The 12,304-nt window shown below is 50.1% G+C and overlaps 3 protein-coding genes across 3 annotated transcripts; 2 read left to right on the plus strand and 1 right to left on the minus strand.

The window, feature by feature from the left end:
* Positions 1–173: 173 nt before the first annotated feature.
* P170DRAFT_427575 (uncharacterized protein) lies at positions 174–1,330 on the plus strand (the record flags this gene model as incomplete). The annotated part of the gene is made up of 8 exons (XM_024847783.1): positions 174–178; positions 390–504; positions 578–648; positions 710–778; positions 828–933; positions 1,000–1,091; positions 1,149–1,205; positions 1,297–1,330. The coding sequence occupies 8 exons, from the start codon at positions 174–176 to the stop codon at positions 1,328–1,330; spliced, it is 549 nt and encodes a 182-aa protein (XP_024703794.1).
* Positions 1,331–1,556: 226 nt separating this feature from the next.
* On the minus strand, positions 1,557–2,903 carry P170DRAFT_477108 (MFS general substrate transporter; the record flags this gene model as incomplete). Its single annotated transcript, XM_024853416.1, has 3 exons — positions 1,557–2,458; positions 2,516–2,608; positions 2,663–2,903. 3 exons carry the CDS (start codon positions 2,901–2,903, stop codon positions 1,557–1,559), a joined length of 1,236 nt encoding a protein of 411 aa, XP_024703795.1.
* Positions 2,904–4,193: 1,290 nt separating this feature from the next.
* On the plus strand, positions 4,194–11,592 carry P170DRAFT_511063 (acetyl-CoA synthetase-like protein; the record flags this gene model as incomplete). The annotated part of the gene is made up of 2 exons (XM_024854848.1): positions 4,194–6,215; positions 6,272–11,592. 2 exons carry the CDS (start codon positions 4,194–4,196, stop codon positions 11,471–11,473), a joined length of 7,224 nt encoding a protein of 2,407 aa, XP_024703796.1. The 3' UTR covers positions 11,474–11,592.
* Positions 11,593–12,304: the final 712 nt, after the last annotated feature.

Consider the following 12,304-nt stretch of genomic DNA (forward strand, 5'->3'; position numbering starts at 1 on the left):
CAACTGTAACGTATCATTGAAGAAGAAAGTGCCTGCGACAGTGTCGCATTAGGAAATCAATTACAGCAGCTCGACGATAAATCTTCTAGTATGTTTGGTTCAAGCCATCCGCCGATATGTAGTATTAGGGTTGGACTCGTCACCTGGTCAGGTTGTATTACGTCAACCACATCATGTAGTAAGTAGGAACCTTTTCTGTGGAGCCGTTCCAATGCAACATCGAATATCGCAAGTACAACATTTGGGGGCTTTGAGACCTATCTACACCATACATAATAGAGAATAAAGTATCATTGGATCACAGGCGAATATATAAGTTTGCTCGATTTCTGGACCGGGCCTCAATCTGTATATTAATCGATTCCCTTGTGAACTTCCTCACCATAAAGCCTGAATTTCAAGGGCATCATATTGCGAAATATTGTTGTTGTTAAGATGCAATCCCTATATTTGCCTTATTTAATTTTTGTGGCTACATTCAGGGGAGTTGTCGAAGCCAAAACAGTAAGTCTTCCTTAGCATATCCATTTTATCCGTTTGAAGATTGATCAGAATTGTCGGCTAAACTATCTCCTAGGCCACCTTTAACTCCGAGCTCAGCTGCCAGGGCGCTTCTACCTTCGTCCCGTGGTCCAATTGTGTTCCTAAGTAAGCTTGTATCCCCTGGCTTACTAGCCGCATACTCCGCTTACGCTGATGTACACAATAGTCAAGGAGTGCAAGCAATCACCGTACCAGAAGCAGACGCCTACGTTCAATTCTTCTGTTATGAATACAGGTCAGTCCAAATGTTTGGAAGGCAATACCAACAAGCTAACAAGCCCTAGGGATGATGATCCAGCTTGCGAAGAAACACAAATCACGGTGCAGTCAGGTTGTACAGATCTGACTTACGAACGGACGAAATGCACTTATTGGCCCAGAAAGGTTAATGTTAGTTGGATATATGATTGTAATATTCCTTTGCGCAAGCACAGCTAACTTTTAACAATAACACAGGCGACTATTTATTCCCAAGCCAATTTTGATGGCTCCCCTTCTGTACTTCCGAATATCGGTACACCCGAATGCAATGTTCTTTCGGCGACTAAGTACGTTGAACGAAAGACCCTTTCGATCCAAATAAAGTAGGCTAATTGTATATCTAGTATCAACTCTGTTGGGTCCATTGTTGTGCCCCCCAGCTACAATTGCACGCTATTCACGTGAGTCATTGCCACTTTACCAAGCAGGAGATTCCAACCGTGAAAGATCGCTTCTAACAACATTCTAGGAATGAATACTGTAATAGCACAGATCACAAAGATATTCCATCTCCTGGATGGCATGATCTTTTCACAGCTCCTTATATTGGCAATCGGACTAAGAGTATTAGTTGTACGCAATGAATCTAGTCGATGTTGGAGTTTTGTCCGTAAACAGTTAGTTGTCTTCAGTTTAGGATTAGCATAGTCTTTGTGGAAGATAATGATAATATCTTTGGATAGTTTCCCTTCAGATATATTTTATGTCTTGGGTAGCATTGGAATTATCCAATGCAATACTAGCGATTGCCCCTAGAAGATGGTTTTGACCGACCACCCAGCACATATCCCTCTCGAAATCAGAAAAGCCACACCAGACGCGACATAAAGCATTCCCGCATAAATGATAAGCCCAGTATACTCCCCATTATATGATTCAATGATCGCCCCGGCAATTGGAAGACCGATAAGACTCCCAATACTAACAATCGCCCAGGTCGTTCCAGTCCGCTTCCCGTAGTCCTGGATCTCACAAATCTGTGAAACACACACCGGCGGGATACTGATAGCAGCACCGCTCCAGAACCCAAATAAGACCGCATAGCTAATGATCATCGCGAGGCCATTAGCGCAAAGCCACAGAGTTAGTGTGAACACCGCACACATCACACAGGTAACGACCATCACGTTGAATCGGCCCCACTTATCGGCGATGAAGCCGGGTAGGAACCGGCCGAAGATGGCGCCCGCGTTTAGAAAGACGACCATCGCGTAGGAGAGCTTCTCGTCGATGCCGGCGTGCAAAGCGTAGGAGGCGATGTACGTGCTAGGTACGGCGGCGGCCAGTTCGACCAGGAAAATGGCGGCCGAGGTCGAGGAATATTTGATGTCGCGGAGGGCCTTGAGATCAAAGAAGGAGTCTGTCTTTTTGGGAGGCAGTCGGGTTTTGATGGTTAGACATGACACAGCACACAGAATCGCTGTGATTAATGCGATGACCCGAATGGACCAGGCGAACCCGATTTGAGGAGCAACGAAGAGGACGATCAGGGGAAATGACACGCCTCCAAGGCCTCCGCCTGTAAACACGATCCCTGTAGCAAAGCCCCGGCGCTCGTTGAACCAATGGCCGACGGCTGCGACGGGGGGAACTAGAAGCGTACTGAAAGAGAGCCCGCCCAGGACGGAGAAGGCCAGGAAGATTTGATAGTATTCTGTAAGACTCTTAGAAATATGCAGGCGTATTCAAAGCAGCATGCACAATGACCCACCCTGGCTGAGACTAAGAAAGATCAATGAAGCCACTGCCCCGATTGTGCCCGGAAGCAGAATCAAGAGCGGCCCGTGAGAGTCAAGAATCGTCCCTACATGCAGTTAGGACCTAGGACGCTCTGCACATTGGGCTCTGGATACACTACCAAAATACATCCCCCCCGAGAACAGAAAGAAGCTAAAGGCCCCGTAGATCCAACCAATGCTGGAGGCCGAGTAATCGCTCAACTGATGGGTACTTGTCCATGCCTGCAAGACTCCCAGACTGTTTAATATCCCTGCCGATGGGATAATCGCGCACCAAGCCCCAAATACAACAGACCATGACTGTAGCCCGCCTTCGGGGTACCTATCTTCATCTGCGTCGTGGGCAGTCGCTGACGTCATGTCGTACTGGGAAGTGCGGTAGTTTGGCTGCGGAGGGATAGTAGCTGATATATAAAAAGAAAAGATCTATTAGTAATTGAGATAGGCGAGAGGGAGTCGAGGCACGTCGGTGCTCTTCATCTCCATTACAGCCTTTTCTATGATGGCAGTGTCTATGATTCTTTCTAAATTTCTAATAACATCTCATAATTTTATTACAGATTCGGAGTTGCCCGTGCCGCCCGAAACTAAGAGATTGTTGTCACGCGCTAACCGTCTCTGTGACCAAGGGGAAAATAGTTCATGGCGTGCTTGGGCTGGAAGCATGAGTTGTGCTGAGCTGCAAGGGGTGTGGTGTGGATGCTACAGCCTATTGATCGTGGTTGATCTTCATCACTCGGAGCCTTCCGCCTTTCTACCCGCCTCCTTCGGTGGAACCCCACGGGTATACGGTGTATTTACTGAGATGTACCCTTGCAATGTAAGCCCTGCCGCAAGGGGGGAAATGATGTGGCCCATTGACATGAACTGATCTCGGGATTATACAATGTTGTCCTGCTTTGATCTACGTGACACGCGGAATACCAATCCGGCGGTGAAGGAAATGCAAAATATGTATAGGCTATTCCTAACGTGTGTCAATTTCACATTATTCGACTGCCTGGAATTTATCCCTGGAACGCGAAATTGATCGCAAGGGGCATGTTGACTAGCAAAGGGGAGCATTCCCCCCACCCACAGACGGGAGGCTGACGGGAGGCTGACAGAAGCCTGTGAGTTGACGCGTCAAGTCTCAGATGCGGCGTATATCTGGCAATATGAACGAAAGGAAGATCGAATGGAGTCGAATGGGTATGATTAGCACCGTTATGGTGAGTGTTGTATCCCCAAATATAAAGAGAGTATTTGAGCATTGTCTTTCATCATGAGCCGAAAGAAGAGGATGGAGGTTCGAAGACAAATAATTCTCACGTACGCAGCTGTAAGGGTCATGGGCAACTACCAGCTGAACCACGACATGAAAAGGTTTGTCGTATAGCCTGTGAGCTTGGTTGCAAGCTTGATGTACAGCACAACAAACTGCAAGGGGCCGATGCGTCACCACTAACCTACGTCTCACACGTGTAGAAATATTAGAGTGCCCTTCCCCAGGATTTATATCTGGATTATGTTTCCAGGTCTGTCAATTGTAGGGCAGAATAAAAACCGAAATATTGCTTTCAATTTGTGTAACAGCCTCCTCGAGACCCTCGCGAACCCATTCTGAAATCAATGACGATAGGCTCGAAATAGAAATATCTTTAGCCATCAATGGAACAGCCTCTCACTAGCCAAAGTACCTGTGCCCAGGTCGTGGAAAAATCAGTCGAACATCCTCTTGCAGCTGAAGATTTCTGGAAGGAATACCTGAAAGGAGTCGATGCGCCGCACTTTCCCCAATGTCCGGACTCGAGTCAAACAGTCTCATCGAGTGAGACTCTAAAAAGGCCTTGTCATATCACAAATCAACTCAACACCCGCGAAGCCTTTCATTCAGCAATTCTGTTGGCATGGGCCCTCACCCTCTCGCAGTACACCGACTCCGAGGAAGTTGTCTTCGGCCTGGTTGCCTCGGGCCAGGATGTTCTCGCTCGCGATATCGAGAACAAGAAGCTCCCTATAACACCATTTCGAACCCACAGTCGGCCGCATGAGCTCGCGCAGGATGCCCTGTCTCGGATTCGATTACAACAGGCGCAGATTCTTCCATATCAGGAGGCAGGTTTGGAGACAATTCGCGGTCTCAGCACGGATACCGCGAAAGCGTGTCAGTTCCAAAACGTATTATCCATCGTGTCTCAACAGGGTCCGGACGCAGGCGGTGGATGTGACTCTTGCCTGAGACCAGTCGGGAACTACCCGTTGACGGTACTTTGCGAGATGGACGGCCCATGTTGCTTGGTGATGGTTAAGGCATTGTTTGACCCGCAAATCATCATGACGGCTCATACGCGCTGGGTACTCGAGCAATTTACTCATAACCTGCGCGGGATCTTGTTGCACCAAGAGAAAACATTAGGGGCTGTCAGCGAAGCCTGTCCTGAGCACCTGGGAATTCTCAGTTCTTGGAATTCGCAAGTTCCTGACAGAATAGAGCAGGGTGTGCACGAACTAATCTTGCAGAATTGCGCCGCACGTCCAAACGCCACAGCGGTCTCTGCATGGGACGGTGAACTTACTTACAAAGAGCTTGACGACTTGTCCTCCTCCCTAGCAACTCGCCTGCAGCAGCTCTCTGTTGGCCCTTCTTCCTACGTTCCAGTATACTCGGAAAGATCGAGGTATGTTCTGGTTGCCATACTGGCAATCATGAGAGCGGGAGGCGCTTTTCTCCTCCTTCCAGATTCCCAACCACTCAGTCGAGTGAAAGAGCTATGCAGAAGAGTCCAAGCCCAGGTTGTACTGGCCTCTTATAGCTGTGAACAACGGCTATCACAATCGGGGTTGCCAGTGATCACCCTAGACGGAGACATTGGACAGGGCTTTGAAAATGGGAGCCCTGTGTCCGTGTCAGTAAGCCCCGACGATCCGGTGTATATTGTGTTTACATCAGGGAGTACTGGTACCCCGAAAGGCGTGGTGATGGGGCATTCTGCGCTGGCCACAAACGCCGTCCGTTTAGCAAAAGAGTTGGGCTGCAACTTCAAGTCGCGCTGGCTGGCCTGCGCCTCCTTCGCCTTTGATGTGAGCGTCATGGAATTGATGTTTCCATTGGTTCAGGGCGCCTGTGCCTGTGTGCCAGGAGAATCCCAACTGTCCAACGACCTCGAACAGGCCATCCAAGACTTTCAAACAGATATCATATCCTCGACCCCATTGCGAATGCGAAGCGTCAGCCCTGAGAAAGTTCCAATGATCCGGACGCTGATGGTAGGAGGAGAGGGTCTGCTCCAGGACGACATCAAGCAGTGGGCTCCTCACCTAAACTTTGTGCAAGCCTATGGTCCAGCGGAGTGTTGCGTGGTGAGCAGTAAAACCACGGTGAAGTATAACTCAGAACCGAGCAACCTGGGGAGTGGGATAAACTGCAATCTGTGGGTCATCGACCATCAAGATCCCGGGAAACGGGTGCCGATTGGGTGTCCGGGCGAGCTGCTCATAGAAGGTCCCCTGGTTGGTCAGGGCTACCTGAATGACCTGGAGAAAAGCGCTGCAAGCTTTGTGCAGCCGCCGGCCTGGCTGCAACAGATGCGTGGTGAAAAGGCCAAATGCTGCTACAGAACTGGAGATATAGTGGCATATAGTCCCATAGGAGATGGATCGGTCAAGTTTATTGGTCGGAAGGATAACCAAGTCAGAGTTCCTCTTACTTCAGCGAGCATGCAACTCCTTTGCTGACACGAAAGCAGATAAAACTTAGAGGGCAGCGCATGGAGCTGGGCGAGGTCGAGGCTCATTTGCGCACCGCACTGCCGGACGCTTCATCGGTCGTCGTCGATATCATTAACCCGGAAAATGCCGATGACCAAAAGGCTCTCACAGCATTTATTCTGCAGAAGGCCGTCGTGACTGACTCCGACAATGATCTTTTCGCTCCTGTAGGGGACCCCAACTTTGCATCGACAGCCAACATTGCAAGCCAATATCTTCAGGCCCGCCTCCCTGCGTACATGGTTCCTACTGTGTTTTTGCCTGTTAGACGAATGCCTAGCACCACATCCGATAAATTAGACCGACGTCTTCTCAGGCAGAGAGCGTCAAATCTTCCGAGACGAACTCTTCAGGAATACCGCACGCAAGCCAGCTCAATCCAAAGACCCACAAATAAGTCAGAGGAAATCGTGCAGGAAATGGTTGCGACAGTGCTGAAGCTAGAAGCAGCCAACATCAGCATGGATGATGACTTTTTCTACCTTGGAGCGGATTCGATGCATGTCATGCGTTTAGTCAAATCGGCTCGAGAGAGAGACATAACCCTCATGTCTGCCGACGTGTTCCACTTCCCCCGATTGAAAGATATCGCAGAGAGAATGCAATCTCGACTGGAGGGCCCAGATAAGATCGAAGATGTGGCCCCATTTTCTCTCATATCCAGTGCAACCCGGGAAGAAATTGTCCAGACATCCATCGGCGCGAATGACGGGGGAACTTCCGAGATCGAGGACATCTACCCCTGCACACCTTTCCAGGAGTCCCTTCTGGCGCTGTCCGCGACGAGAAAAGGCGCTGTCGCTGAACGGTTCTCTGTTGGACTACTATCAGATGTTTCGCTACCTCGGTTCCGCCAGGCCTGGGACTCGGTGGTTCAGGCGAATCCGATTCTGCGCACGACTTTCGCCACTGATAGCGAAAACAAGACCTTCCAGCTGGTTCACTCCAAAGGACCGAGGTGGACAGAAGATGGATATGTCAAACTCCCGGAAATGGGACCAGGACAGTCAATGATAGCCTTTGGCTTGGAAACTGACCCAGATAGCTCGACATCTGGAAGCGTTCGCTTTGTGCTCGCCATGCACCACGCTCTTTATGATGGGTGGTCCTATTCTTCCCTTCTCGATCAGATTGAAGACGCCTATTGCGGTCATTCAACCCGAACTGCTCCGTTCAACCGGTTTGTTCAGCACGTAACATCACTCGATCCCGATGTTGCCAACGGCTACTGGAAAAGCCAAATGGCAGGCTATGATTCAATGCCCTATCCACCTCGCTCATCAACGACATCTGGTCAATGTCCAAGCTCATATGTAGAGGATCGCATCGCTATCCGCTCCATCCAAGGAATAACAAAGGCATCTTTCATCAATGTAGGGTGGGCTATGGTTCTGTCTCAGCTCACCGATTGCGACGACATCGTATTTGGGTGCACGGCAACAGGGAGGGATGTCCCGGTCGAGGACATCGAAGTGCTCAATGGACCAGTTGTGGCGGTTGTTCCTCTGCGCATTCAACTTCGCCAGGACGATATCGCGATAGACGCGTTGAAGCGGGCCCAACTACAGACAGCTGACATGGCACAATTTCAGCACTGGGGGACTCAGAACATTCGAAAAGTCAGCCGCGAAACCGACGCAGCTTGTCAATTCCAAAACCTTGTCGTCACCCACACTCCGGCCGATGATCGTGCGCAGTCTCAAGTTTTCACAACGGTTGGTGATACAGACAAGGATAACGCCGAGTTCTACACCCAGCCCCTTGTGCTTGTATGCTTCCAATTCTCCGATCATATCGATGCCCGCCTCCGATTCGATCCTGGAACTATAACCCCAGGACAGGCCGAGGCCATTCTGAACCAGTTCACACATGTTCTTTTATCCTTGCAGGCCAACCCCCACAAACGCCTAGCGGACCTTCCGTCAATCACCCAACGCGACATGGAGAAGCTCAGTGCCTGGAGCTCCCCGGGTCCGATTCAAACAAAGCAGTGTGTTCATCACCTCATCGAGGAGATATCGCAGAAAAGTCCGGAACGTCCAGCAGTTTGCTCCTGGGACGGTTCGTTCACGTATCGCGATCTTGATGAGCAGGCTTCACGGCTCGCCCGACATCTGGCTGAGCAAAATGTTGGCCCTGAAACCTTTGTCCCCATTTGCCTGGAACGGTCTCGTTGGGTGGCAGTGGCTGTTCTTGGAGTTATGAAAGCCGGGGGAGCGTTTGTTCTCCTGGAGCCTTCTCAGCCCATGCAGCGGCTTCATAGTATATGCACGCAACTTGATGCCAAGGTCGCTATATCATCGCGCCAAGGGGTCCCCAGTTGTTCAGCCTTACCAGCCTCGATTGTCAGTATTAGCAACGACGAGACTGAATGGCAGTGCCAAACTGCCGTGGAAAAGAAGCCTGTGGTTCAAGCAGTGCCGAGTAACGCTTTATATGCCGTGTTCACCTCCGGATCGACCGGGAAGCCAAAGGGGGTGGTGGTCCAGCATTCAGCTTACAGCTCCTTGTTACAGCCCCTGCTATCCCAGACGGGGATTTCGAAAGAAACCCGGTATCTTCACTTCTCGTCGTTTGCATTTGATGCTGCCATAACAGATCTACTGTCTCCCTTGGCCGCCGGGGGCTGTCTATGCCTTCCTTCGACCAACGAACGGAGCAACGATCTAGCTGGAGCAGCAAGGCGAATGGGAACTTGCACGGTGGCCTTGACTCCATCCATTCTTCGAGAACTCGATCCCGACGACTATCCCACCCTTAAACTAGTCTTCATTGGAGGGGAAGCCGCCTCGGCTTCGGATATAGCCAAATGGAGTCAAAAGAAGCGTATTGTCAATGTCTATGGCCCGGCTGAATGCTCTGATATTTCCACGCTTCAGCCAGACATGACGCCCCAGACTGGGGGTAATGACATTGGTCATCCATTGGCGAGTGATTGCTGGGTTGTTCGACCATCAAAACCCAACCAACTCATGCCAATCGGATTCGTGGGCGAGCTGCTCATCGGTGGACCAAAGCTCAGCCGGGGCTACTTGAATAACCCCGAAGAGACTGCCCGGGCATTCATCAACGACCCTCCTTCATGGCTACATTCCTTCCGGGACCCAGCCACTTCGCCCATGAGACTTTACAAAACCGGGGACCTGGTTTGGTATCATACCGATGGCTCTCTCCGCTTTGTCGGCCGGAAGGACACTCAGATTAAGCTCCGCGGACAGCGTATTGAGCCTGGTGAGATTGAAGCTGCTATCCACAGATTGCTGCCAGTTGGGTCTCACGTTGCCGTGGATGTGATCACAAGGGGACAGGGCCGATCTACTGCAGCACTTGCGGCTTTCATTGCAATACCACCTGCTGTCGATGAAGAAGCCTTAGAACCGTCGTCAGCGGAGGAAAATCTGTTCGTCATGCCTAATCCCTTGCTTCAAGGCACCCTGGCTCGGATAAACCAGACATTAGCCCGGGAATTACCCAAGTTCATGGTCCCAGCAAGATACTTTCTGTTGGACCAAATGCCCCTGACGGTCTCGGAGAAGCTGGATCGTCGTTTGCTGAAACAGCGGGCACAGGCTCTTTCCGAGGAAGAGCTGCGCAGGTTGACCACCAACACCCCATCCACTACGAGACGACTTCCTGCCAATATATCAGAGGAACTGCTCTTCCGGGCATGTGCCAAAGTACTCGGTCGGAGTGCCGATTCCATTGGACTCGACGATTCATTCTTCGATCTTGGGGGTGACTCTATCCTTGCCATCAGCTTCACACAAGAAGCCCGGAAGCACGGCCTTAGGTTCAAGGTGTTTGATATCTTCAGGCTGCCCAAGCTGTCCGACCTTGCGTCCAACGCGACCCTCTATCATAATGTTAAGATGTCGATCGGCAGCTCATCATACTTTGGGTTCTCAAATGAACAGGACCTGCGCCACGCGGTTTCTGGACCTCAGGTTCCCCTCGATAAAATCTCCAAGCTCCTTGCTGCTACAGAAGCCCAGGTCGCAGGGCTTCATGATCCGCTTCATCATCTGAACTTCCACATCACTGGTCCGCTAGACTCAAGCCGATTAGAGACGGCTTGCCAAAAGCTGGTTGACCGGCACGAAATCCTACGGGTGGTATTCCAGCGAGTTCACGACCAAGTGTCCCAGGTGATACTGAGAAGCATCGATGCGCCCGTTCGTCGGCTAGACTGTCGAACAGGTTCATTGGCAGAGTGCGTGTCCAGTGTCTGTAGCGAAGACGATCTCCCGCTGCCTGCATTCGGTGCTCCGATCACCAAGTTCACGCTCGTCCATGGGCCCTCCGATGAACAAGTCCTCATCATCCGGCTCTCTCCTGCCCAATACGCTGGAAATTCATTCCCCCTTCTGACAAAGGAGTTGAAGACATTCTATGAAAACGACGAACTCCCGGCACCCGTCCCGTTCTCCGGCCTCGTTGATCACTGGTTCCGGCAGAGGAGCAACCCAGACGCTCTTCGATTTTGGAAAACCCGTCTTCAGGGTGCCAAGATGACCTTGCTCCCCGAGCAGACCTCGCAGATCGATGGTCATGGACGGGAGAGCGAAAAGTTTGTTACATCCGAGGAGTATGCGCGAGCTCTTCCCATTGAGGATGTTACTCTGGCCACAATCGTCAAGGCTGCCTGGATCATTGTCCTGGGTTCTCGGACCCGGGAAACAGACCTCACTTTTGGAGTGGTCTGTAGCGGTCGCGATGGAAAACACTCCGACGTCCTCGGCTGCTGCAGGAATCTGCTTCCGCACCGGACCATCGTCGATCGGGACTGGACAGTCCGAGAGCTTCTCTCAATCGTACAGAAATGGGCCGTAGAATCCATACCCTTCGACTACTTGCAAATGGCGGATATTGCTGAGGGTCAAGAACAGTTTGGTAGCGTCCTGTATGTCCAGGATACTAAGCCCAACCATGAAATTGATATCGATGGCATGGTCTGTAGAGCTGAGCAGCTGGCTCCACCGCCAACGAGACCTTATCTGACTGTGGAAGTCATACCGCACGAGTCTCACCTGTTGTCTCTCAGACTAACGGCGCCAGAGAATGTTTTGACAAAACAGAGGAGCCAGGCGATGATCGGGGAGCTTGCAAAAACACTCAAGGCGTTGAGATCTTCGCTAGGCCAACGACTCAGTGAGTTTGATTTATCGGTCAGCGAACACTAGCCTTGGTAAATCGATCGAGGCGTTGGTATTTGGCACTCTTCATCATTATATCGTCTTCTATATTATGATTCAGAGAAAATCTATGTTCTTCAATTCCCAGCTTAGAATTAGAGGGTGTTGTGGCAGCTCAAAGTCTGTATAGGAAAATAACGCCAAATGATGAAACATGAGAAATGATGAAGCTGTTGTGGGTCACATGCAGAGCTAACTACATTAGGCAGGTGCGGGCAGAGGAAATCCGAGACCAAACTGAATTCCAATCGATCGGAGTATCTAAAGATTATATTCATTCGACATTGGGGTGTGTTTCAAATGAGAGTACTATTAGAACACCATATCATTCCTTTTTACTGGCCCCGTGGCCTTCAACTTACTGCCTATACCATTGAAACCTGTCACCGAGATATATATATGGAGCTACCAAAACCCAATCGAACTGACTTGAGTAGTGCATGGGAGATCGTGAGCCTACAAAGGATTATTTTGAAGGATTCATTATACACTCAAGCTGTTAATTGTGCATAGGGTTTTTTTGTCTTTTCTTTTCTTTTTCTGTCTTCTTCTTCTTCTTCCTTTTTTTTTTTTTTTTTTTTTTTTTTTTTTTTGATAATGGCTTGCCATCGGCACTCCTGCTGATACTCAGTCTTTCTGCCACAAGCAGAGAATTAATCCGAACAGGCGGCCGCTGGATTTCTCGACCAAAACAAGTGCTTTTGTAATCTTAAGCTGCCTGTTATTTTCTAACTATGAGGCAATTTTTGAAATTCGACTATCCCTCTTAAAGTCTTAGCGCGCTAGGATGGCATTTTAATCAAAATAGCCGCCATTTGT

The sequence above is a fragment of the Aspergillus steynii genome (assembly GCF_002849105.1).
Source record: "Aspergillus steynii IBT 23096 chromosome Unknown P170scaffold_5, whole genome shotgun sequence".
NCBI lineage: Eukaryota > Fungi > Ascomycota > Eurotiomycetes > Eurotiales > Aspergillaceae > Aspergillus > Aspergillus steynii.